This window comes from Dipodomys merriami, unplaced genomic scaffold, assembly GCF_024711535.1.
Source record: "Dipodomys merriami isolate MVZ:Mamm:240054 unplaced genomic scaffold, mDipMer1.0.p SCAF_33, whole genome shotgun sequence".
In the NCBI taxonomy this organism is placed as follows: domain Eukaryota; kingdom Metazoa; phylum Chordata; class Mammalia; order Rodentia; family Heteromyidae; genus Dipodomys; species Dipodomys merriami.
In genome coordinates this window covers 18,355,464-18,377,461 of record NW_027204826.1, presented here as the reverse complement: position 1 = coordinate 18,377,461, position 21,998 = coordinate 18,355,464, and the positions used below count along the sequence as shown (strand labels likewise).

Below are 21,998 nucleotides of genomic sequence, written 5' to 3'. Positions count from 1 at the left end.
AATGTACACACACATAGGAAAAAGGAGACTGAGGATGTGCGCTACAAGCCAGTGGCGGCTATCTCTGGACAGAGGGGCTGTGAATAATTGTCACTGTATTGTCTTCCAAATCTAAACAAATGGTCTCAATAAACATACTAATATACAAGCACTTTTTTTTAAACGTGTCCAGCCTGGGTGCTGTCTGTGAGCTTTGTTGCTCAAGGATAGCACTCTGCCACTTGAGCCATAGATCTACTTCTGGCTTTTCTGGTGGTTAACTGGAGACAAGCATCTCATGGGCTTTCTTAATCTGGCTGGGTTCAAACTGTGATCCTCACGTTTCAGCCTCCTGAGTAGCCAGAATTACGGGTGTGAGCCACCGGCGCCTGGACAACGTACTACTTTTGCAAGAGTTTTCTAAACAGACACTTAAAGAGCAGTCTGCTGTGGCCTGCATATCAGGGCGCACCGTTTCACTGATCAGGGAGCGGTGAATCCTGGGATTGTGCGCACTCTTCAGTGTAGGCCCCAGAAAGGGAATCCGAGGCTGATGGGGGTCTCCAGGCACCTGGCACCCACAGAGGAAGCTCCTGAGGTCAAGCCAGGTCCTCGGAGGGAGCCTGGGCAGCCAGACCCACCCCACTCACAGGCACAGGGCGCTGGGTGGCACCATGCCAGGCTCTTCCACACGGTCAGCTGAGGAAAGGCAGAATCTGGAGGCCCTGCGACATCACAGCCTGGCACGCAGCCCTCTGCCACCAAGTCCCGTGGTCCAGGCCTGCACCGAGGGATGCTGGGAAAGTGGAGAACAGCCTGTGTTCTGAACTGTAAGCGCTCCTACAACATTAAAAAATGCTTGCCTGGGGCTGGGGAGGCGCTCCGTGGGGGAGGGCTCACCTGCATGCATCAGGCCCTGGGTTCCACTTCTCAGCACCACATACACAGAAAAAGACAGAAGTGGCACTGTGGCTCAAGTGGTAGAGCCACTTGAGCTGAAGAGCTGAGGGACAGCGCCCAGGGCCTGAGTTCAAGCCCCACGACTGACCAAAAAAACCCCCCAAAACCCAAAAATGCTTACCTTTTTTTAACTTACAAAACAGATATTATGTACATTAATGTGACACTGTGTAATGTTTTGATAATATACACATTGTATTTAAATCAGATTAAACATACTCCTCAAACTTTTATCATTTCTTTTTTGGTGAAAACTTGCAGCCAGGCACTGGTTGCTCATACCTGTAATCTTAGCTCCTTGAGAAGCTGAGATCTGAGGATGGCAGTTCAAAGCCAACTTGGGCAGACAAACCTGTGAGGCTCTTACCTTCAATTAACCAGCAAAAAAACAGAACTGAGGCGCAGCTCAAGTGATAATATATACAGACAGAATATACTTGTGAGCTGGGTGCCGGTGGCTCACGCCTATAATCCTAGCCATTTAGGAGGCTGAGATCTGAGGATCATGGCTCAAAGCCAGCCCGGGAGGGCGTGAAACTCTTATCTCCAATAAACCACTAGAAAACCAGAAGTGGTGCTGTGGCTCAAGCAGTAGAGCGCTCGCCTTGAGCTGAAGAGCTGAGGGACCGTGCCCAGTCCCAGAGTTCAAGCTGCCCAGTCAAACCCCCTCAAAAAAAGAATACATGTGTGTGTGTGTGTGTGTGTGTGTGTGTGTATAGATACACCACCTTTTATGCTGTGACACATTCAGAGTGGGACATAGGGCTGCCCACATGTAGACCACTGGCTTAGCATGTGTAAACCCGGGCACAGAATCAGTTATCAGGTCACATACAAGACCTCAGCAAAGTCCCCAGCACATGGGATGCATGACGCTCTGTGCATTTTTCTCACCATGATGAAGGAAGGGAGGAAGAGAGGGAAAGAGGAAGACTGGTTTTGTGTCATGAAACTGTTTAAAGTTCATTTCCATCACTGCTGTCTTTGCCCATCCCTCTCTCCTAGCTGTCCTGATACACACTACACATTCTACACTGTGGCAAGTCCCACACACTCATTATAAAAGACAAAGAAGAAAAAACCAGAAAGTTCTAAAATCTTCAGGGCTGCTAATTTCTAAGGTTATTTCAAGTAGTAAAGCTTTCTTTTAGGGAAAAGAAGGTTTGAAGTTTCTTCATTCAAAGGTAGCCTGCCTAAACACCTGGAAATAATTGCTGATTCTAATAGGTATTACTTCCAACCTAACTATTCCTGGTCTTTGAAATACAGAAGCCAGAAACAGACTGGACAGATCAAAAAGTACAGATAAAAGCGCCTGAAAAGCATACAGTGCTATAAACACACAAGATGGACTCATCTCACTGATTCCTGGAAGCCTATGGGAGGGCAGAAAGCAGGGACTCGCCAGGACCTCTCAGGAGCCAGCTCCTCTCATCAAAGGAGGCTGGACAGTGGACAGGCCCCACGCCAGGACACCACAAGATTTCCTAGCGGATATCCTGAAACCACGTGGTCAAATCTGAACACAAGATTTCAAGAATTGGGCGAAAAAGTTCCTTCTGAAAAAGAACTTTATATTCCAGCTGAGTTGCAACTAGTTAATTGGCAGTACAATAATCATCATAACAATGACATGTCTGGGACACAAGGCAGGAGGAATCTTCAATTCTACAATACCAGTTAACTGAATGAAATGCAGTTTCATTTTCATTCATAGATACAGAAGAAAAAAAAATGGAAGTAAAGTACTGTTGAAGATACATCTCATGAGAATTTTTGTGTGTGTGTCAGTCGTGGTGCTGGAACTCTGGGCCTGGGCGCTGTCCCTCAGCTCTTCAACTCAAGGTGAGTGCTCTACCACTTGAGCCATGGCACCACTTGCAGTTTTCTGGTGGTTAATTGGAGATAAGAGTCACACAGACATTCTTGCCCAGGCTGGCTTTGAAGGGTGATCCTCAGATCTCAGCCTCGCGAATAGCTAGGATGACAGGCGTGAGCCACCGGTGCCTGGCCTCATGAGAACTTTTTGAAAAGTTTGCCGAAATAAACAAGGTTAGGAGGCCTTCTTTCTAAAGTAACAAATAGAGTCAGAATAATGATGTGTTCTGAAGCAGGTAACCTAAGAAAATAAGTACAAGCAGATGAACCTTCTATCTAGCAACAACAAAAATCACATTCATGCACAGATAATCAATTGTTAGTAATTACCACAATCATATCAAACTGTGTGCTTTAACCAGCATTACTTTATTTGGGTTTCACCACATCATAAGCTGCAAAGCCTTGCATATTACATATAGATAAAAGGATTAGCAAATCTGAAAATGTGTCCGAAGAGAATGTGATAAAGTAACCAAGCAGAGATTGCACACACCCACAGTGCACTGAGCCTCTCCTGAGCTGTCTGAGCACAGACACTGCACACACCTGCAGTGCACTGAGCCTCCCCTGAGCTGAGCACAGACACTGCACACACCTGCAGTGCACTGAGCCTCCCCTGAGCTGAGCACAGACACTGCACACACCTGCAGTGCACTGAGCCTCCCCTGAGCTGAGCACAGACACTGCACACACCTGCAGTGCACTGAGCCTCCCCTGAGCTGAGCACAGACATTGCACACACCTGCAGTGCACTGAGCCTCCCCTGAGCTGAGCACAGACACTGCACACACCTGCAGTGCACTGAGCCTCCCCTGAGCTGAGCACAGACACTGCACACACCTGCAGTGCACTGAGCCTCCCCTGAGCTGAGCACAGACACTGCACACACCTGCAGTGCACTGAGCCTCCCCTGAGCTGAGCACAGACATTGCACACACCTGCAGTGCACTGAGCCTCCCCTGAGCTGAGCACAGACACTGCACACACCTGCAGTGCACTGAGCCTCCCCTGAGCTGTCTGAGCACAGACATTGCACACACCTGCAGTGCACTGAGCCTCCCCTGAGCTGAGCACAGACACTGCACACACCTGCAGTGCACTGAGCCTCCCCTGAGCTGTCTGAGCACAGACATTGCACACACCTGCAGTGCACTGAGCCTCCCCTGAGCTGAGCACAGACACTGCACACACCTGCAGTGCACTGAGCCTCCCCTGAGCTGAGCACAGACATTGCACACACCTGCAGTGCACTGAGCCTCCCCTGAGCTGTCTGAGCACAGACATTGCACACACCCGCAGTGCACTGAGCCTCTCCTGAGCTGTCTGAGCACAGACATTGCACACACCCGCAGTGCACTGAGCCTCTCCTGAGCTGAGCACAGACACTGCACACACCTGCAGTGCACTGAGCCTCCCCTGAGCTGTCTGAGCACAGACATTGCACACACCTGCAGTGCACTGAGCCTCCCCTGAGCTGAGCACAGACACTGCACACACCTGCAGTGCACTGAGCCTCCCCTGAGCTGTCTGAGCACAGACATTGCACACACCTGCAGTGCACTGAGCCTCCCCTGAGCTGAGCACAGACATTGCACACACCCGCAGTGCACTGAGCCTCCCCTGAGCTGAGCACAGACATTGCACACACCTGCAGTGCACTGAGCCTCCCCTGAGCTGAGCACAGACATTGCACACACCCGCAGTGCACTGAGCCTCTCCTGAGCTGAGCACAGACACTGCACACACCTGCAGTGCACTGAGCCTCCCCTGAGCTGTCTGAGCACAGACATTGCACACACCTGCAGTGCACTGAGCCTCTCCTGAGCTGAGCACAGACACTGCACACACCCGCAGTGCACTGAGCCTCCCCTGAGCTGAGCACAGACACTGCACACACCCGCAGTGCACTAAGCCTCCCCTGAACCAACAGACTGATATGCACTCAATGCCACTCTCACAGCACAATGGAGGAAGCGGGGTGCGCTGCCCTGTGAGAGTGGAAACGCATGGAGGGATGGACAGCTGCCTGCTACCAGTGCAGCTGAGAACCAGCTCAGAGATGTTCCTTCATTTCTGTGTCTGGATTTTGCAAAAATCATGTATTACTTTAGAAATTCATGAGAAATAATATAACAGATACACTTGTCAACAAAGAACTGGTATTACTTTTACAACAAAAATTCAAGCTATGTAACTGTTTAAAAAAGAAACAAGGCAGCCCAGAACTGTGCTAGGATGTGTCAGTACTGGACCTAAAACCGGAATGGTGGACCTAGAGATTAAGTATACTTGACAGAGGCCTTGCTGTACAAAAGAAACCTGACTGAACTCGTACTTCCGAGCAGCCTTGTTAGGATCCCAGGCCGAGAGTGCCCGGAGCCTCCTCTACACGTACCCTACTACAAACCGGGCAGCTTTGTTTACAAGCGAAAAATAACTATATTCTCTAGCTATCAAACATGTTTATCAAGGTGGTACTTTGTACGCGTCTATAAAAACAGAATAACAAAATAGGCTAAAACAGCATACAATTCATTTTTGCTACTAAAAAGCAGGGGGAAAACATTTGTTCATAGGAAGCTGTAGCACTGTTCCATTTCACAACAGTGAACTTGTCCTCATTTTGCCTAACCTGAAGACACTTGGCTGGAGTCAGATTTGGCAGAGGAAAGAGACTCATCTTATCAAGCACAATGAATGGTCTATCAGAGGACTGACCATATTTTGTAACTTGAATTTTACAAAATGTCATTCTTCCCTCCTCTGGTCATAGCTGATTGTTACTGGATATGCCTAACTTCCACTTCAAAATTGACAGGGTAAACGCAACCCTAGAAGCACACAGCTCCGTGCACTGACTGTGCGCTCACCCCGACTTCCTTCAAGTTCTCTGCATTGTCCCCGTCACGCCTTGAGGGTGCCTTCCCTTTCTCCCACCCCAGGACAGTGCTAGTGCCACAGTCTGGCCGCTGGACCGGCGAGCGGCCTGCCCGCCTGCACACTGGGAGTCCCTCACCCCGCCGCCTCGGCGCGCCGGGAGCTGAGAGGTCTTAGAGGAAGAATTCCAGTTGAAAATGACTTCACTCAAAGCTCTTTGGCAGTGAGCAGAGCACAGAAGAGGGGCGCAAGAGGCTGTCCCCGAGTTGGGTATGCATAGCCAGGCAGACTGGACCCTCAGCCAGTCTCAGCCCCAGTTCATCCTGAGGGAGGTCCCTTCCACAATGTTCAGACACATCAAAGTGAAGCACGGTCATCCTCTAAGAATTCAGAGAGTCTAAGTCTTAAATTGGTGGAACACAAATGAGAACATCTTAGTGTCATGTTTAAAGAATGATCTGAAATATGAACAAGGCAGCGATTCACAGAAGCAGAAATAGGAAATGCCTTCCCAAGCCATTGGGGAATTGGTATGGTCAAATACATACTTCAGCTGTTAACATAAAATCAGGACGAAATTGTATCAGTTACAACAGAGACCACAGAATTCATCATCCAAACCGGTGTTTACAAGAGTGAAGGCACTATGAGAATCTTCTCCAAGACAGCATGCACAGCGCAGGAGGCCTCTAACCGTGAAGACCAGCCCCTCACGCTTCCAAAATGGAGGGATGGGGAAAGCAGGTGTAGCACACGGCTTCCTCTCCATATCCTCAAGCCCAGTGTTCAGGCATGGAGACAGAGAAAGCAAACTAGGGTACACAAGCGCCTCCCAGGACAAAGCCTCAGATTTGTCCCCCCCCTTCCCCCTCCACCCTCCCCTGAGGACAGCAGGGGGCGGGCAGGAAGGGAGGCTGGAACTCAGGGACTCAAACCCTCAAATTCTCTCTTGGCTCTTTCAGCTTAAAGCCAATGGTCTACTAGTTGAGCCATTCCTCAGAATTTTGGTGGTTAATTGGGATAAGAGGCTCCCTGGGCTGATTTTGAACTGCAATCTCCATTTCCTGAGGAAACAGAATAGATGGGCTGACAGACAGGGGGCACAGTGATGCCTGGCAGATTGCTGGTCATGGTTCGGTGGCACTGTATCGTGTAGAATTCAATATAACACATTAAATTACCTATAATTACAGCAGTGACTGTCACCTTCCATTCTGCTGGCTCTTTAAAAAGATAATTTTGAATTTCATCGTAAGTTTAACCTGGTTTTAACTATAAACTTGTCTAACTGCATAACTGATTTTCAAATTTATTGTTTTTAAAAAGCTACAAATATGTCCAAATGTATGCAAATCAGACTTCCATGGGCCAGACTCAAATCTAATAAATACTGAAAGTTACTCCAAAGACAGAAGATATTCTGAAAGTCTGATGAAAGGCTGAACAAGTTAAAATTCTCTCCATCTTAGTTTTTTCATCTGCAAGATGAAGATGATACATTTATCATTTTGTCATTTTCTTTCTTAAGAAAAGAGGGTAAAAGTAAAATGACTGGCTGAATTCCTGACATGTAGTGTTAAATAATTGCTGGTGAGATATACTTCAGAACGTATTTTAAGTACACTGGTAACTGTGGTATTTCTAATACTATCAATTAACAAAGAATATACAACTATTATGTAATAAATCTACTAATTATGGCTTTCTTTTGAGGCCTAAAATATTCAGTTTTTCACCCTTGTCTCCTCCTTCTAGCCCCAGGGGATTGGGAACTTACCTTTAGATTTCAAAAGAAATGATTTCTTCCAGCCAATACAGAATCAAATAAGAACAAGAATTTAGATCCAAGGGCAAAGGAAAGACAGTTTTTGCTTCATTTCTGCACTTGATGCCATCGACCTAAGTGCTTTGAAATATGATCAATGCAATTATGTGCTGAGCTGCAGTAAACTAACATACAGCCATTGGGGACAGAGAACAAAACTTGCGACAATGTGCTTCTAATTGCCTGAAGATTGGTATACTGGTGACATTTCATATTCGGCTTCATTACACACTAAGCGGCACGGATTTGCATAATAATGTGCTTTCCACCTAGAAGCAACCAAACTCATTTTCCAAGATGAAGAGGAAGCCAAAGGGGGGAAGCATTCAGTCGGGACACACCTTTCGTCCCTGGAAGAGAGGTGTGAAAGAGGAAAAACGGGGGTCAAAATAACTAGATGACAGAACTCTGGCCTCACACAGCCGAGCAGACCAGCTTTCCAGGCACCTTTTGGCCTCCGACAGCAAACTGCCTGCTACCATGTACAGACTCTCCGGGCTGACAGATCCCAGACTGACCACAGCACTTGCACCCAGCCTCCACTCAGCACTCCAATGCCTTTCCCACGGCTTGGGGGCCACGCGTCTTAAATGTGGGTTCTGGGGTGCAGAGGAGCCGCAGCCTTTGTTCCTTTGTGTGAGTGGATGGACATCTGTGAGGAAGGCTGCTCCCTTGTGTTCAGCCGTGAAGCTGCAGCCCTTGTTAGAAAGGGCTCCAGCTACCTTTTATCATCCAGGGACAGACTGGGGGGGGGGGGCAGGCAGCTGGCTCAACCTCTGTGAGCCAAAGAACCAAGACAGTGTCAATGAGGAGCGTCCCCTGGGCTTTCCAACCTGCAGGGGCGGGAGCGGGCGGTGCTCAGCCTCCCGGGGGCACCGCCACGCGGACCTTCGGCAGCCAATTGGAACTGTTGTAAAGCTGTCCACGGTGTGTGGAGCTCTCTGGAGAGAGGAGATTCCTACATGGCTGTCTGAATGTCACCTACAACAACCTACAGATAGATGTCAGGGCCGAGAGGGCACGGATACATCAACGCCACTTAGAAAAGTGGGGCGGAGGGTGGGGAGAGGAAGAGATGGGCAGTAGAGAAAACAGGGCCAACCTCCAGGGAGGGGAGTCGGGGGACTAACTCCCCACGACGCAGACCTGGTCAAAAACCCCTCAGGGAAGAGCTGTGCCTGTGCATTCCTGGGGCTCAAGTTCAGGGCCTGGGCGCTGTCCGTGAGCTTTTGTGCTCAAGGCTAGCACTCTACCACTTGAGCCACAGCTCCACTCCCAGTTTTTGGTGGTTAGTAGGAGATAAGAGACCCCTGGACTTCGCTACCTGGGCTGGCTTTGAACGGCAATCCTCAGGTGCCAGGATCATATGTGTGAGCCACCAATGCCCAGCTGGTTACTTAACGTAAAAATTATTATTTTCTCTTTTCTCTTGAACTATTAAAATTATGGGGCTGGGCAGGTGGCTCAGTGGTAGAGCGCTTGCCTCGCATGCATGAGGCCCTGGCTTCGATTCCTCAGCACCACATAAGCAGAAAAAGCTGAAAGTGGCGCTGTGGCTCAAACCTTGAGCTGAAGAGCTGAGGGACAGCGCCCAGGCCCAGAGTTCAGGCCCCATGACTGACAAATAAATAAATAAGTATTTAGGGGGGGAACTAGCAAAACTGTTAGCTTTTTGTGGATTTTGTGGATTAAAATACTGTCTCCAGGGGCTGGGCTGTAGCTCAGTGGCAAAGGGCTTGCCTAGCAAGTTCAACGTCCTGGGTTCAATCCCCAGTACCAAAAAAGTAAAAAAAAACAAAAAAAAAAAAAACAAAATACTGTCTCCAGGGGAAAATAACACACATTTAAAATAAATTCTCTAGTAAATAAACTAAACATTAGTAAAGCACCCATCTTAAGGGCCATGCACTGCTGAGATTTCACTCCAGAATAAATTATGTCAAATTTGCCAGTAAGACCCTCCTAGGTCATCCACATGCATAAGGGCTTCCCTGCTCCATGCTCACGCCCACACTGATGACCAACACTGAATTATTATCAGCCCAACCACCTAGCCAGGCGAACTCAAATCCACTCACTAAAACACACATTAATATTTGTCATTCCCCGCATGTTGTGAAAAGAGGAATGTCATGTTCTCTCATGTCCGTGAAGGCTCAGCCATATGGAAGAGATCTAAAGGTAGGTATGAAAAGGCTAAAGATTTGGATCCTAATTGAATATCCCCTCACATTTTCGCAGAAGCCAGTAGCAAACACATATTCTCAGATATTCCCAGTCAGAATTCAACAAAAGGCTATTGTGTGTGAAGCACAGAGAAGTCTCCAGTCACATCCAAACATCAGGTTGGCATTAGGTGATTTTAAACTTTAAATCAACTATTTCCAGACCACAAAGTCCATTCCATACTTATCACTACACAGGAGTTCTCCAAATGAGTTACAGCTGCGTTCAAATGTGAAGCCTGCATTTCTCAGGACACTGACTACATGACACCAAACTGTCCAAGAATGCCATATAAAGTTCTCATTTCCTTTGCAACGATTCGTTTTCCATTTGCACTGGGTAAAGTTGCTTCTGATGAAAAGCATATGGGTATCAGCCCTACTACTTTCTTCCGAGTTGGCCGAGCTGGCCACGATCCCTGTGCACACCTCTGCCTCACGCTGTGCTGCGTGTCCCGGACACAGGAAGTCCCGTGTGATGGGCGCGTGGCTGCTCCAAACCCCATCAAAAGGCCTGAGTCTGGGCCAGTCACAGGGACTCACTCCTGGGGGGCACCCCGGCCCCAGCGTGGGTGCCAACCTGCCAACCCTGACACCAGGCTGGAAGGAAGGCCTCAGTTCCATTCCTAACCAGGGTCCCAGGAAGTAGCATCAACCTCCTGCCACTACAGTAAAGACCTTGGAAGATTCCAGACTCCAGCTCCCCTCATCAGACGCCACAGGAACAGAGAAAGCTCTTCATCTTCAGTTTAGGCCCAGTGGTTTGCCCTGCAGAGGTCAGCGACTGAAGTAGGTTCACCGGCCAGAACCCTGCGAATGGCAGGTGGGACCCCAGTACTCACCGTCCTTTCCGGGTGCTGGCCTGCCCCAGGGCTCCTTCTTCCCGGCTCTTAACACCAGATTCCCTGTCCCTTCTATCTGTCTTAAACCTACTGCTAGCTTTGACAAAAGCGTGGCTTAATAAGTATTTGCTACTCATATAACTTACTGTTAGCATAGTGTCCACAATTTTAATCAATGAACAAGTGAAAGGTGCCAGGCAGCACCAGTCTACTGCTCAGAGCTGGCGGCTGGTTTGAGATCGTCTGACAACAACAGGGACGTGAGCTGTCAGTGCAGCCAAGCAATAATCCTGAGGCAGTTACGGGTCCCTGAGTGAACACTAGGGTACAAATCCTTCATTGCTGAGGCACGCTTTCCATTAAGAAATAGAAGCCTGAAGAGTTAAAAGCTTAGATGGGAAAACAATCAATGGGCCAATCGAAGTGGCCAGTGTGGCCTTACCTTCTTTAACGTTAAACTCACAGACCTCTGGGTTCTTGCCGTTAATGTGAACACAGGGGCTGGATCACCACAAGGTGGGAGAGGGTCGCGGAGGGGGTGGCAGGCAGAGTGGACTGGCTCTCTGCTAAGCACATCCACATCCCAATACACGTCATCGGAAGCAGTGGAGACAGCAAGGCCTGACACACCTGGCCAGAACTGCAAAACCACACACACACACACACACACACACACAGGTCCTCAAGAGGGCACGTGCACGTGTGCAGGCCCCGGGTGCCCTCTTCCTGTGTGCCATGCAGATGCGGTCCCTGGACACTCAAGCGTCCACTCTAGTCCCACGGGGACAACAGTGCCAGGCTGAGGGTTAAAGCCCTCTGGTGACGTGGGACAGCCATCAGTGTGACCCTGGGCTTCCTGCGGAGTGAAGCCCAGACCCCAGAGTCCAGTGTTCATCTCCTTGCCGCCACAAGTCTTACAAGGAGATACCTGGCCTTTGCTCTTCGGCCCCCTGTGTCTGTCCACCTCATTCTCACCTGGTGAATGTGACTAATCAGGAGTGTTTAGTCACTCTCACCCAGTGCCCACTACTTTCACTCGAGCTGACGGCACAGCCAAGGCTACCTGGAGAGGCAGATGAGAAAGAAGTGATTGTTATCCTTACCTAACTCTAGAGACTGACGGGTCCTGCAACCTCGAGCACCAACATGAACGGGGGCCCTGACTGGAGGACACACAATGAAAATCACCCTCTCATAACTCTCCATCCTGTCGGGGTCTTCCCTGCCGTCCTCCATCAAGCAACTAACCAGACCGAGCCTGTGTAGCGCAGTGTCCCAAGGAGGGCTGATGTGACCTTCCTGATAAAGCTGCCGGCGGCACTCATAAAGGAAACCACTTGTTAAGGTTCAGGAGAGATTTCCAAAGGGGTGGAAAGAATAGATCACACTGAAAAGAAGCTAGAAATTCTAGTGATCTCAAGCCGATTATTTTTTTCAATTTTATGAATTTAAAAATAAAGAATGTATCTCTGCAGGATGGTTATAAAATGCTTTGGCAAACTTCTGTAAGGTCTACAAATTCCAGACAAACCCCTAGATATTCTAGGCCAATAGCCTAGACCTCTTCTTAAAATCTGAAGAGAATTTCCAGCCCAAGCAATCACTAAACCATTTTCAAGGTGAAAGTTTTTCAAGGGGTTTAAAGGACAGGACACAGCAAGATAATGTATGCCCCAGAGCCTGACTCCAGAAAGGAACGTCTCAATCTGAATCTCTGGGGTAGCACTAAGCCCCTCCAAGGGAGGCAGAAATCAAGTAAGCAATAACTACTAAGGAGACAAGGAAATATATTCATAGAAAAAAAACAAATAGCTGATAAGAAACTGCTGATAGGAAAGCAATAGGTAAAAGACTTAAAAACATGGGGGAGAAGCAGTAAGCTAAACACATTTCTGCACTACAATAGTTTCTTAAAATTTGGGACCAAAAATGTCTTAGTCATCTGAGAGACTCTGTATGAGGAATTCCCCCTCTTTCCTAAACAAATGGAGCCCATGAGGCTGGGGCATTAGAGAGTCACCGCAGCAATAGAGCGAGCACAGAATAGGAAGTAACAGATTCGCATGCTGATTACTCAAACACAAGAGATGAGAAAAAACGGTCTAGAGGCACACTGGGTAAGCTGGGCATACGCGGACGCGACCCGCATCACCTACCGAGCACGTTCCCGGGGGGCACCTCCTCCAGTTCCTCCAGCTCCCGACCCATGAGGAGATACAGGCTCTCCAGCACACAGCACTCCATGTGAGGGACTGGGGGGAGGTCATCCAGCGGCGCAGAGAAGCCAGACGGCACCTGGGCAAAGGAAGATGATGCAGGATAAGCAGGAGGTGCTCATTCATTAGTATGCACAGTTATTTTTATCTATCAGTCATGAGGCTCAGACTCTTTGCATGTGAAACTGAAATGTGATTTGAAATGCCTCACTCTTGTGAAGAAAATCTGCAATACTAAAACCTCTAATTTTTTTTAAAAAAGGACTCATGTACTGGCACTTTCCTAACACTACCAAGGGAGCTATGTACACTATCCACAGCAGCACCCCTGGGGTTCATAACCTGGAGAGTCACATCTGGAGGTCACGCCTAGAGATTTCACACCTGGTGACTCACACCTAGCGATTCACAACTCAGGGTTTACACCTGTGATTCACATCTAGGGGTTCTCATACCTAGAGATTCACACCTCAGGGTTCATACCTAGAAGTTCACATCTGGAAGTTGACACCTAGAGAGTCACACCTCAGGATTCACACTGGGAGTTCATACCTCGGGGCTCACACATGGATTCATACTTGGGGATTCAAACCAAAGGTTTCATACTGGAGATTAACATCTGGGGCTCCAAACCTGGGACTCATATCTGGGAGTTCACACCTAGAGATTCACACCACAGGTTCACACCTGTGACTCACATTGAGGGGTTCACACCTGGAGATTCATACTTGGGAGTTCACACCTGGAGACCCAAACCCAAAAACTCATACCCGGGGATTCACACCTAAGGTTCCATACTGGAGATTCACATCTGCGGGTTCACACCTGGGGATTCACATCTGGGAGTTCACACCTGGAGACTCACACCTGGGGGTTCACCAACCATCTACTTACTGCACAGCCGCTATGAAAAATCATCACAAACAGTACTCTAACATTTAACTTCTAATTCTTACCCGTTGCAAAAATTCAAGAGGACTGTACTTGGGCCCCAAAACAAAAATTTTCTTTCCCTTTCGAGCCACGCCACTGAACACTCGAGCAAATGCAATGAAAGACTCCTGGTTGGTTTCCTCCTGGGGCACAGGGGTGGGAGCCACACTCTCCACTTCCTGCTCATCACCTGCCAGAAGCAGAGGGGTAGTAAGTGCCCAGAACATCATCTTCACGGGGGACCGCCGGGGACAGTGGGGACAGTGAAGGTGTCTGCTTCAGTTACACGAACGCGAGCGGCACCAAGAATGAAAAGAAAAACTGACAAAAACCACGATGAAGCTCAAGGATGGAGTCAGGTTTCTGCCGAGGCTGTGCAGGAACGCTGTACCTTTTGGCTCCTGCTCCTGTGGGCCTGTCTGAAGGGTGCTCCCGTCGGGGCTGGCCTCTGCGGGTGCCAGGCCCTGGGCGGCTGTGAGCCGCTCTGCATGCCTTTTCCTCGCACGCTCCCGTCTCTGAGCAATCTCTTCTTGTGTGAGAGGCCTACAGGACATCAACAGGCAACTTCAGAAGAGAGGGGACAGCAGGCCTGGTGTAGCTGGATGAGACGCAGGTTAGTCCCAACTGCCTCCCAGGCAGAGGCTTCTCCAAGGCTCTCCCTGGGGGGAGCAGACAAGAGCCGGCCCATCAGGTTCTTTTTGACAATGGCTCTCCAAGTAGAGCCAAGTGCAAGAACATAGCACCTTCTCAGATGCCCAAAGTTCTTCAGAGTTAAGAGACCAGGGGAAAGGAAGGGAATGTATAACCAATACCAAGGCTTTTTTTGGCATTTTTTTCTCCCTTAAGTTTGTGGAGAATGGCAGTTAGAAGGAAGGGCAGAAGGTGAGGCTGAGTCTGCAAGGTCAGATTTACATGATCAGCACCGGTGTTAGGTTCACAAGTGCTCAAGCCGACAGGCTAGCTGCAGGTGGGCATGTGTGTCTGCGGGGTGGTCAGCTGCCTCCATGTTTCCTCTACCTCCTCCCCCCTGGGCTTAACACTGCAGCTGTTCCTTCAAGTAATCCTGAGGCAGCTTTCCACATGTCTGGATCCTTGCTAAACACCCAAGAGAGGCCGGGTGCCAGTAGCTCACGCCTGTGATCCCAGCTACTCAGGAGGCTGAGATCTGAGGATCACAGTTCAAAGTCAGCCCGGGCAGGAAAGGCTGTGAGACTCTAATCTCCAATAAAGCACTCAGAAAACCAGGAGTGGTGCTGTGGCACAAGTGGTAGAGCACTAGCCTTGAGCTGAAGAGCTGAGGGACAGCGCCCAGGCCCAGAGTTCAAGCCCCACAACTGACTGAAAAAAAAAAAAAAACCCACAACAAAAAACAACCCAAGATAGTATCTGCAAGGGTGGGCTGTGTTGCTACCTTGTGCCTTCCAGCACATGATCACCATAGTGAAATGAGCTACACAAAGCCCTGTGTCACACACGGGAAGATGGAGACATGGAAATTTTTGGGGGGAGGGGGAAGGGGAAGTCGGTCATGAGGCCTGAACTCTGGGCCTGGGCGCTGTCCCTCAGCTCTTCAGCTCAAGGGTAGTGCTCTACCACTTGAGCCACAGCGCCACTTTTGGCTTTTTCTGCTTATGTGGTGCTGAGGAAATCGAACCCAGGGCCTCATGCATGCGAGGGAAGCGCTCTACCATGGAGCCACCTTCCCAGCCTGAGACATGGAAAATTTAAGTCAAACTTATACAACACAGATACCAAATGGAGGAGCTAAACTCAACCCCATAGCATTCTAGCTCAGACTCTCTGTTCCTTGTTACCAATTCCACAGGAGATTACTAGGACTTAAACTAGTTGAGGAGTCTGAAGAGATGAGAAGGAGGATTCCTATAAAAGACAGGTGGTGCAGGGTTCAGAAAGCCCTCAGTCAAGACTTTGGACTGCGAGACGTAATCCCTCTCCACACCTACCACATATGCCTTCACAATATACCCAGAAAGGCAGAGGTTGCTAGACACTCCCACTCTCACTGAGGCAGAAGGAGAGGAGACGGGGGTCTGGCTGCCTCTTTCTGGACCTGTTCTGTTACGGCCAGCTGTTGTTATACCACTACTGCCGTTCTTCAGGGTTACATCGGCTCAAGTGGGCAGCCCAGGGGTGGTTTCAGCAGCTGACGCCTATACACAGCGCAACTCCAAGGACCAGGACTATTTCCAGCTGCTGTTGTCCCGAGAAGGGGCTCCATCTGAAAGCTGGGAGTGGGGAGGCATGGTCTGTGCCCCCCTGCTCCTCCAATGCACCCAGTGCCCAGCCCAGCCCAGCACCCCCTCTGCCTTACCTGGGCTTATTCTGAGGCAAGGCCTTGGCATCCACGGCAAACATTTTGGAAACAAAGATAATGACGGGAGCCGTGTCCTCACTCCCACAGCTCATAAAAGCTAAACAAACAGCAGGCAAATACGTCATTATTGTTTCCCATCATCAAAACCCCAGATTTTCCGGAAAGCAATTAAGACGTTTAGAATACAGCATCACCTGAATATGGGACTATTTACAACTATGATAAACTTCCATCTGAAAATACTGCGAGGAAAGAACAGGAGAGAAAGAGCAAGAGAGTAGAAAGAAATGAAAGAGAACAAAGCTGATAATGGCTAGGGCTCTCACATCAGAGCCATAGCTATGGAATGGGGTGAACCACCCACAATGAGCCCCAGTGAATGTTCCCCTATTTCTAGAAAGAACAGATACAATTATGGGATGTTATCAAAGGTAAAGAGTCAATAAAGTAGTTAAACAAAAATCAACAGTTTTTCCAATCGCTCACATTAGCAAGTTAAAAAAAAAACAAAATTAATATGTCACAATAGTAACAAAATGTTTTAGGAATAAATTTAAAGATTCAGTACTATAAAGATGTCAACTCTCTCTAAATATATATTTTAATACACATTTATAACAACACAGTGCCTTTTTTTTATGTATACTGAAAGCATAAAGCCACGGGCTAGTCACTTTTTTAAAAACTCCAAATCAAAACAATTTGTGTATACACAGACACACACACACAAAACAGCCAAAAAAAAAAAAAAATTAAGAAATGCTCTACAGGAAATAAGCTTTGCCAGGAAACCTCTGGAAGGTTCCGAGGACTGGTGTGACATGCCCTATCTCATGTTAACAAGATCACTTTGCTGCAGTACAGACAAAACGCCAAGGAAAGCAAGAGCAGAAGCTGGGGCGTCAGAATGTATTATGGCAGCCAGGTGACAGGTGACAGTTACTTGGCTCGGGGAGCAGAAGTGGAAATGCTGGAATATAACTGGATCTCGGATATTTTTCAAAGGAAGGACAGACAGGCTTTGCTGACAGACAGGCAGGAATGTGAGGTGTGCCGCGGCTGACACCAATACTTCTGAGATGGAAGAGGAGGCTCTGTGCCAGGTCAGAAGGACAAGGTCACTTTGGAATACTTAAGTTTGAAGCGTTTCTTAGATTGGGCTGAGGGGAGAGGGGGGAGTAAGCAAACTGGACACAGGGGCGGCATTCACAGAACGCCACTGTCTGCGCACTGCACGCAGAGATGTGGGAAATGATGGGCATATGAATATACACTCAATTCTCGAGACTGGATGGACTCCCAAAGGACTGACTGCAGATAAAACAAGTGAGGTCCAAAGACCGAGTGGCTCCTGCAGAAATCCCAAAGTTCAAAGGCAGGCAGAGCGAGGAGGTATAAAAGACTCAGAAAGGAGACTGGTGACAAGGAATGGTGAGATGATGGAGAACCTGCCGTTAGCGTTAACAGAGGGACAGTCACTAGTGACCCAAGAATGGCAGTGGAGTAGCCGCAGGTGTGGAGGTTGCAAATTCAACAGAATGAGAAGAAAAGAACTGTGGAGTGAACATACGCAGCACCAGAGCTTAGGATGGGGCATCTGATACGCAGCACGGCTCCCGACCTATCTTCCCTGTCCCTGAGGACACAGCCACAGTAGCGTCACACACTTCAGGGAAGCCATTCCTAATTACGAAACGAGATTAGCACAGAAATGGGCTGGTCACCCCCCCAGTGGCTGGGTGAACAAAGACTTTGGTGGTGGTGGTAGGGAGCTGGTGAAATGGCCGTCTGTGAAACTGTCTATTTGTGGATTTAGACACGTGGCAAAGGCCCTTTTGCAACTCGCGTGGCTTGGAGTCAGCGAGTTGGTCTGGAGCAGCCTGTGGCTGAGGACAGTCAACACACGGGTCACTCTGCATGTTCATCGCCATCTCACCTGCTTTCAGGGCTTGGGTTTCTGGCGGAAGGGAGTCAAACGTCTGTGATCCCGCACACATCAGCCTCTCCACTCTCTCTGATGTAATCTCCAGAGGACTGGGCAGCTTCTGACACACCATAGCTGAAGCCTGTCGTTAAGGACAAACACGGAGCCGGTGCCTTCACCAGGACAGCAGACCCACCAAGTGCTCCACACTGAGGCAGCAGTGGACACTCACACGGGTAAAGCCTGGGCTGTAAGGCGGCCACCCGCACTCTCAGGGAGCTTAGGAACCACAGCTCAGGACAGACAGCTTCACTAACAACCCGTGGAAGAAATGAGGTCAACAGAGCTCAGCATGTGAACTGGTTTGAGACCTTGAAAGAAAGTTAATTACACTAGCATGCACATTATGTACTTACATGTAAATCTTAGGGAAAATATTTTCATTTCAGGCTTATCAAACAGTAGCAAAAAAAAAAAAAAAATCAATATTAGCCTATTAGTCTTTCAAGTGTTAAGCACAGTGTCCAGGTAGAACTCTGAATTCACAGAGAAAACTGACTCTGGGCTGGGGTGCGTCATTTCCCACTTGGGCTGGGACGTGGTGCTGAGAACCATTAAAGCAAAGGATACCAAGGACAGCATGGGATATGGGAAGCCACTGGCTGCAGATGGCATTGATCTGGACCCTGGGGTCTGAATGTCGTGCCTCCCGGGCTCCGAGTTTCAGTCCTAAAGAAGTCACTATTTTGTCGATTTTTTCCTTATCCCTGTAGTAAAAATGAGATGGGAAAAAAGAATACACAGGTATGAACAGGAAGTGGCAACAGAGCTCAATACTAATTTGACGTTATTTTTTCCCCTCATGTGTTGTCTGTCTGTCTGCCTACCTACCCAGCTAATGACAATCAAAAGTATCCTGCACAGCAGAGGCCTCCTATCCTCTGCCCTGACACTTCCAAATGAGCTCCTTTCAAAGCCCCCAGGACAGGGAAAGTAGCTTCATCAGTGAATGCTAAGAAGTTATGATTCTACTTTGGGAATAACCGAGAAAGGAAATCATAGAAGCCCAGCAAGTTTCTCGTTAGCAACTTGAGACGTCAAGCACCCTTTTCTACTACAATGACTACTTTAAAAACTGGGTTTCTAAAAGCAAAGGCCCTTTGTCTTCACCCTTTCACCGCTCCACTTGCACCGCAGAATACTGCAGCTCTGCCCACCTCTGCCACCCTGTGCTGGAGCCACATGGACTCTGGGCCCTGTCCTCTGCTCGCTGTCTTGATCTCTCTCAACTTCCTAACACTGCCTGGTCAACGAGGACGGTGCCCAGAGACCATCTTACAAGTCTTACTTTTTCAATACAGCATCATACAAGCTCCATATATTTTCCAGGATCAACTGCACAAATAAAGGTTTCTTTCCTTTGGCCTGTACAAAAGAATACATGGGTTTAGGGTCCTGAACACTTATTAGGCATTTTCATATTTTACTATCCATATGGCTCATTTCTACTCAGAAATGTTTATTCGACAGTAAGATGAAAGTGATTGTAAGAACGTTGTAAAGAGTCCATTATCCACATTCTTCAGCTGACCTCTCTTGCCTTCCAGAAAACAATGTGACTGTCTGGATCCTTTATAAGGACCCAGGACGCCATACAAATAATAACTTGTATATGCGACTCCTAAGTCTTTCTGAATTCAACAGGACTATAAATTCCCTTGTGAACTCCCCCATAAGAACTAAAGCTGAAATGATATCTACTAAAGATAATCACAGACAGTATAGGTTTCAGTGACCAAAGGGGTCATATATCACATTACCTGATCGGCCTTCATAATCTTCTTAGCCTTCATATTTATGTAATAATCTCCCCACAAAGTTTTCAAAAGAACTTCCTTTTTGATGCCAATTTTTTGACTATAGATTTTGGCAAAGTGTTCAATTCTGGAAGAAAACCAAGAGCTGTTATTGGTAAAAACAATAAACCTGGGTAACACTTAAGTATTTCTGTGCCATGTGTTGTCCGTAACTCTTTCCATGTACTACAGAAAGAACAGCAACACACAAAGATATTACACAGGTAATGCTATCAACCACAGCAAGATAGTTGCCTATGTGCTCAGGCCACTGTGATCAAACACACGCAAATAGGTATCAAACAGGCACATGCATCCGTCCTTCAAAAATCTTGTCTTTTACCCTTTTCATTCTTTTGTGTGTGTGTGTATACTGGTCCTGGGGCGTGGACTCAGGCCCTGGGTGCTATCTTTGAGCTTTTTGCCCAAGGTTAGTACTTTACTATGTGAGCAACAGCTTTGTGGTGATTAATTGGAGGTATGAGTCTCATGGACTCTCCTGCCAGGGCTGGCTTCAAACTGCAATCCTCAGATCTCAGCCTCCTGAACAGCAAGGATTACAGGTGTGAGCACTGGTGTCTGGCTTTTTTCCCCACAACATATTTATTCACAGCAACCAATCCCACTATTATTTGGTGTTTTTACTCATTTTACTGTCACTAGTTGCAATTTTTTGGCAGCTCTGGCATTTGAGCTCTGGTCCTCATGCTCGCTAGACGGGTGCAACACCTAAGCATGAATCCAGCCCTTCGTACTTCCCTCACTTCTTGAACAGTCTTGTGTTGATGATGTAGTAGACCCGGACTGACAGCCTCGATCTATTTACCCTTCCCACAAGGCTGAGGGGACAGGTAGGAACACCACACCCAGCTAATTTTTAACTGGTAGACAGGGGTCCGCTAACCTTCACCCCAGCTGGCATGCAACTGCAATTCTCCCTGCCTCAGTCAGGGTTACAGCATCACAGGATCACTGCACCCAATTAGTCGTAATTTTGAAATAATGACAATCTATAGGACAACCTCTCCATTCTTTAATCTACTTTAAATCATTTCTCCTACAGAGAAATTGAATTTTCAGAAGAGATCTGAGCCACTTTATATTCCAAGACTTCACTAATGTAGTGGTTACCTGTCTTCCTAAAAGACAATCTGTCACATTCTCTAGCCCTCCAAACCACCCAGGGGACTAGTGGGACTGAAGGATTAGGAAGTTGATATACAAAAACAAACAAACTCTTAGGAGGAGCTTTCTCTGTCCCTTCTTTACAGAACTGGAGCCTCAATCTATTACCCAAAACAGAAGTTTCAGATTATTCTTGCTTTTCTTCACCCTCATATTCTCCCTCTGCGTAGATACTCCTGGATTAAGATATATTAAAAGACGTTTAGGTTTCAAACCTACTCAACCACTCATCACACTTCACCGGGCGCCAGTGCACAAGAGTTCAGAGACCATCTTCTGCGACACCTGCAGCTATCAACCCAGCCTCACCGACAACGCAGAGGAAATGGGAGGCAAGGTCTCCCGTGCTCTCCTTTCCACTATCTTCTCACAGATTAACACACTGACGGCAGAGCGGTGTCCCTCGCCTGTCTCTGGTCTGACCTTTTCTAACATGCAGAGTACTGACTGGTAATAGCAAGGAATGTCAGGAGCTGGGAAGGGCACAGAAGTTACCTTACTCCATCTACTCAAGACTCACACCATTGCTCCTTCCTGTTTGTTTTAGACTAAGATGAATACACAACGTTAAAGAGAACTAAGAGATCACTGCAAGAGAGGGACAAGCCCTCCACCTTGTGGTTCAATGGCAGAATGCTCCAATTAGAAAAGCATTAAGTTGGAACTTGTAATACGACTGAATGATGACTGCAGGGGTCATATTTTCAGGGATGGGGTCTCGAATTTGCAATGTAGCCCAGGCTGGCCTGAACTCCCAAATCCTCCAATCTCAGCCTCATGAGTCCTGGGATTCTAACTATAGGCATGTCCCACCGTGAGTGACTACCATACTTTGTGAATGGAACAAATTTTTAGAAACTATCGTAGCATTCCTACTTTTCAAATGGGGAAATTGAAGCCCAGACAGCTGGTAATTCCAAGCTATTAACCGTGCAAAGTGCAAATTCTCAGCAGATTCTT

General features: G+C 48.0%; 1 protein-coding gene across 2 annotated transcripts in view; it reads right to left on the bottom strand.

Moving 5' to 3' along the window:
• The window catches only part of Efl1 (elongation factor like GTPase 1), a 47,266-nt gene that overhangs the window by 11,375 nt on the left and 13,893 nt on the right, over nt 1–21,998 (bottom strand). For both annotated transcript variants that reach the window (XM_070043362.1, XM_070043363.1), the window contains 8 exons: nt 19,818–19,941; nt 19,346–19,422; nt 18,628–18,764; nt 18,010–18,132; nt 16,071–16,170; nt 14,130–14,281; nt 13,762–13,928; nt 12,746–12,884 (listed from right to left, as the gene is read on the bottom strand). In XM_070043362.1, the coding sequence (XP_069899463.1) occupies nt 12,746–12,884; nt 13,762–13,928; nt 14,130–14,281; nt 16,071–16,170; nt 18,010–18,132; nt 18,628–18,764; nt 19,346–19,422; nt 19,818–19,941 (1,019 nt within the window). The remainder of the gene's footprint in view (nt 1–12,745; nt 12,885–13,761; nt 13,929–14,129; nt 14,282–16,070; nt 16,171–18,009; nt 18,133–18,627; nt 18,765–19,345; nt 19,423–19,817; nt 19,942–21,998) is intronic.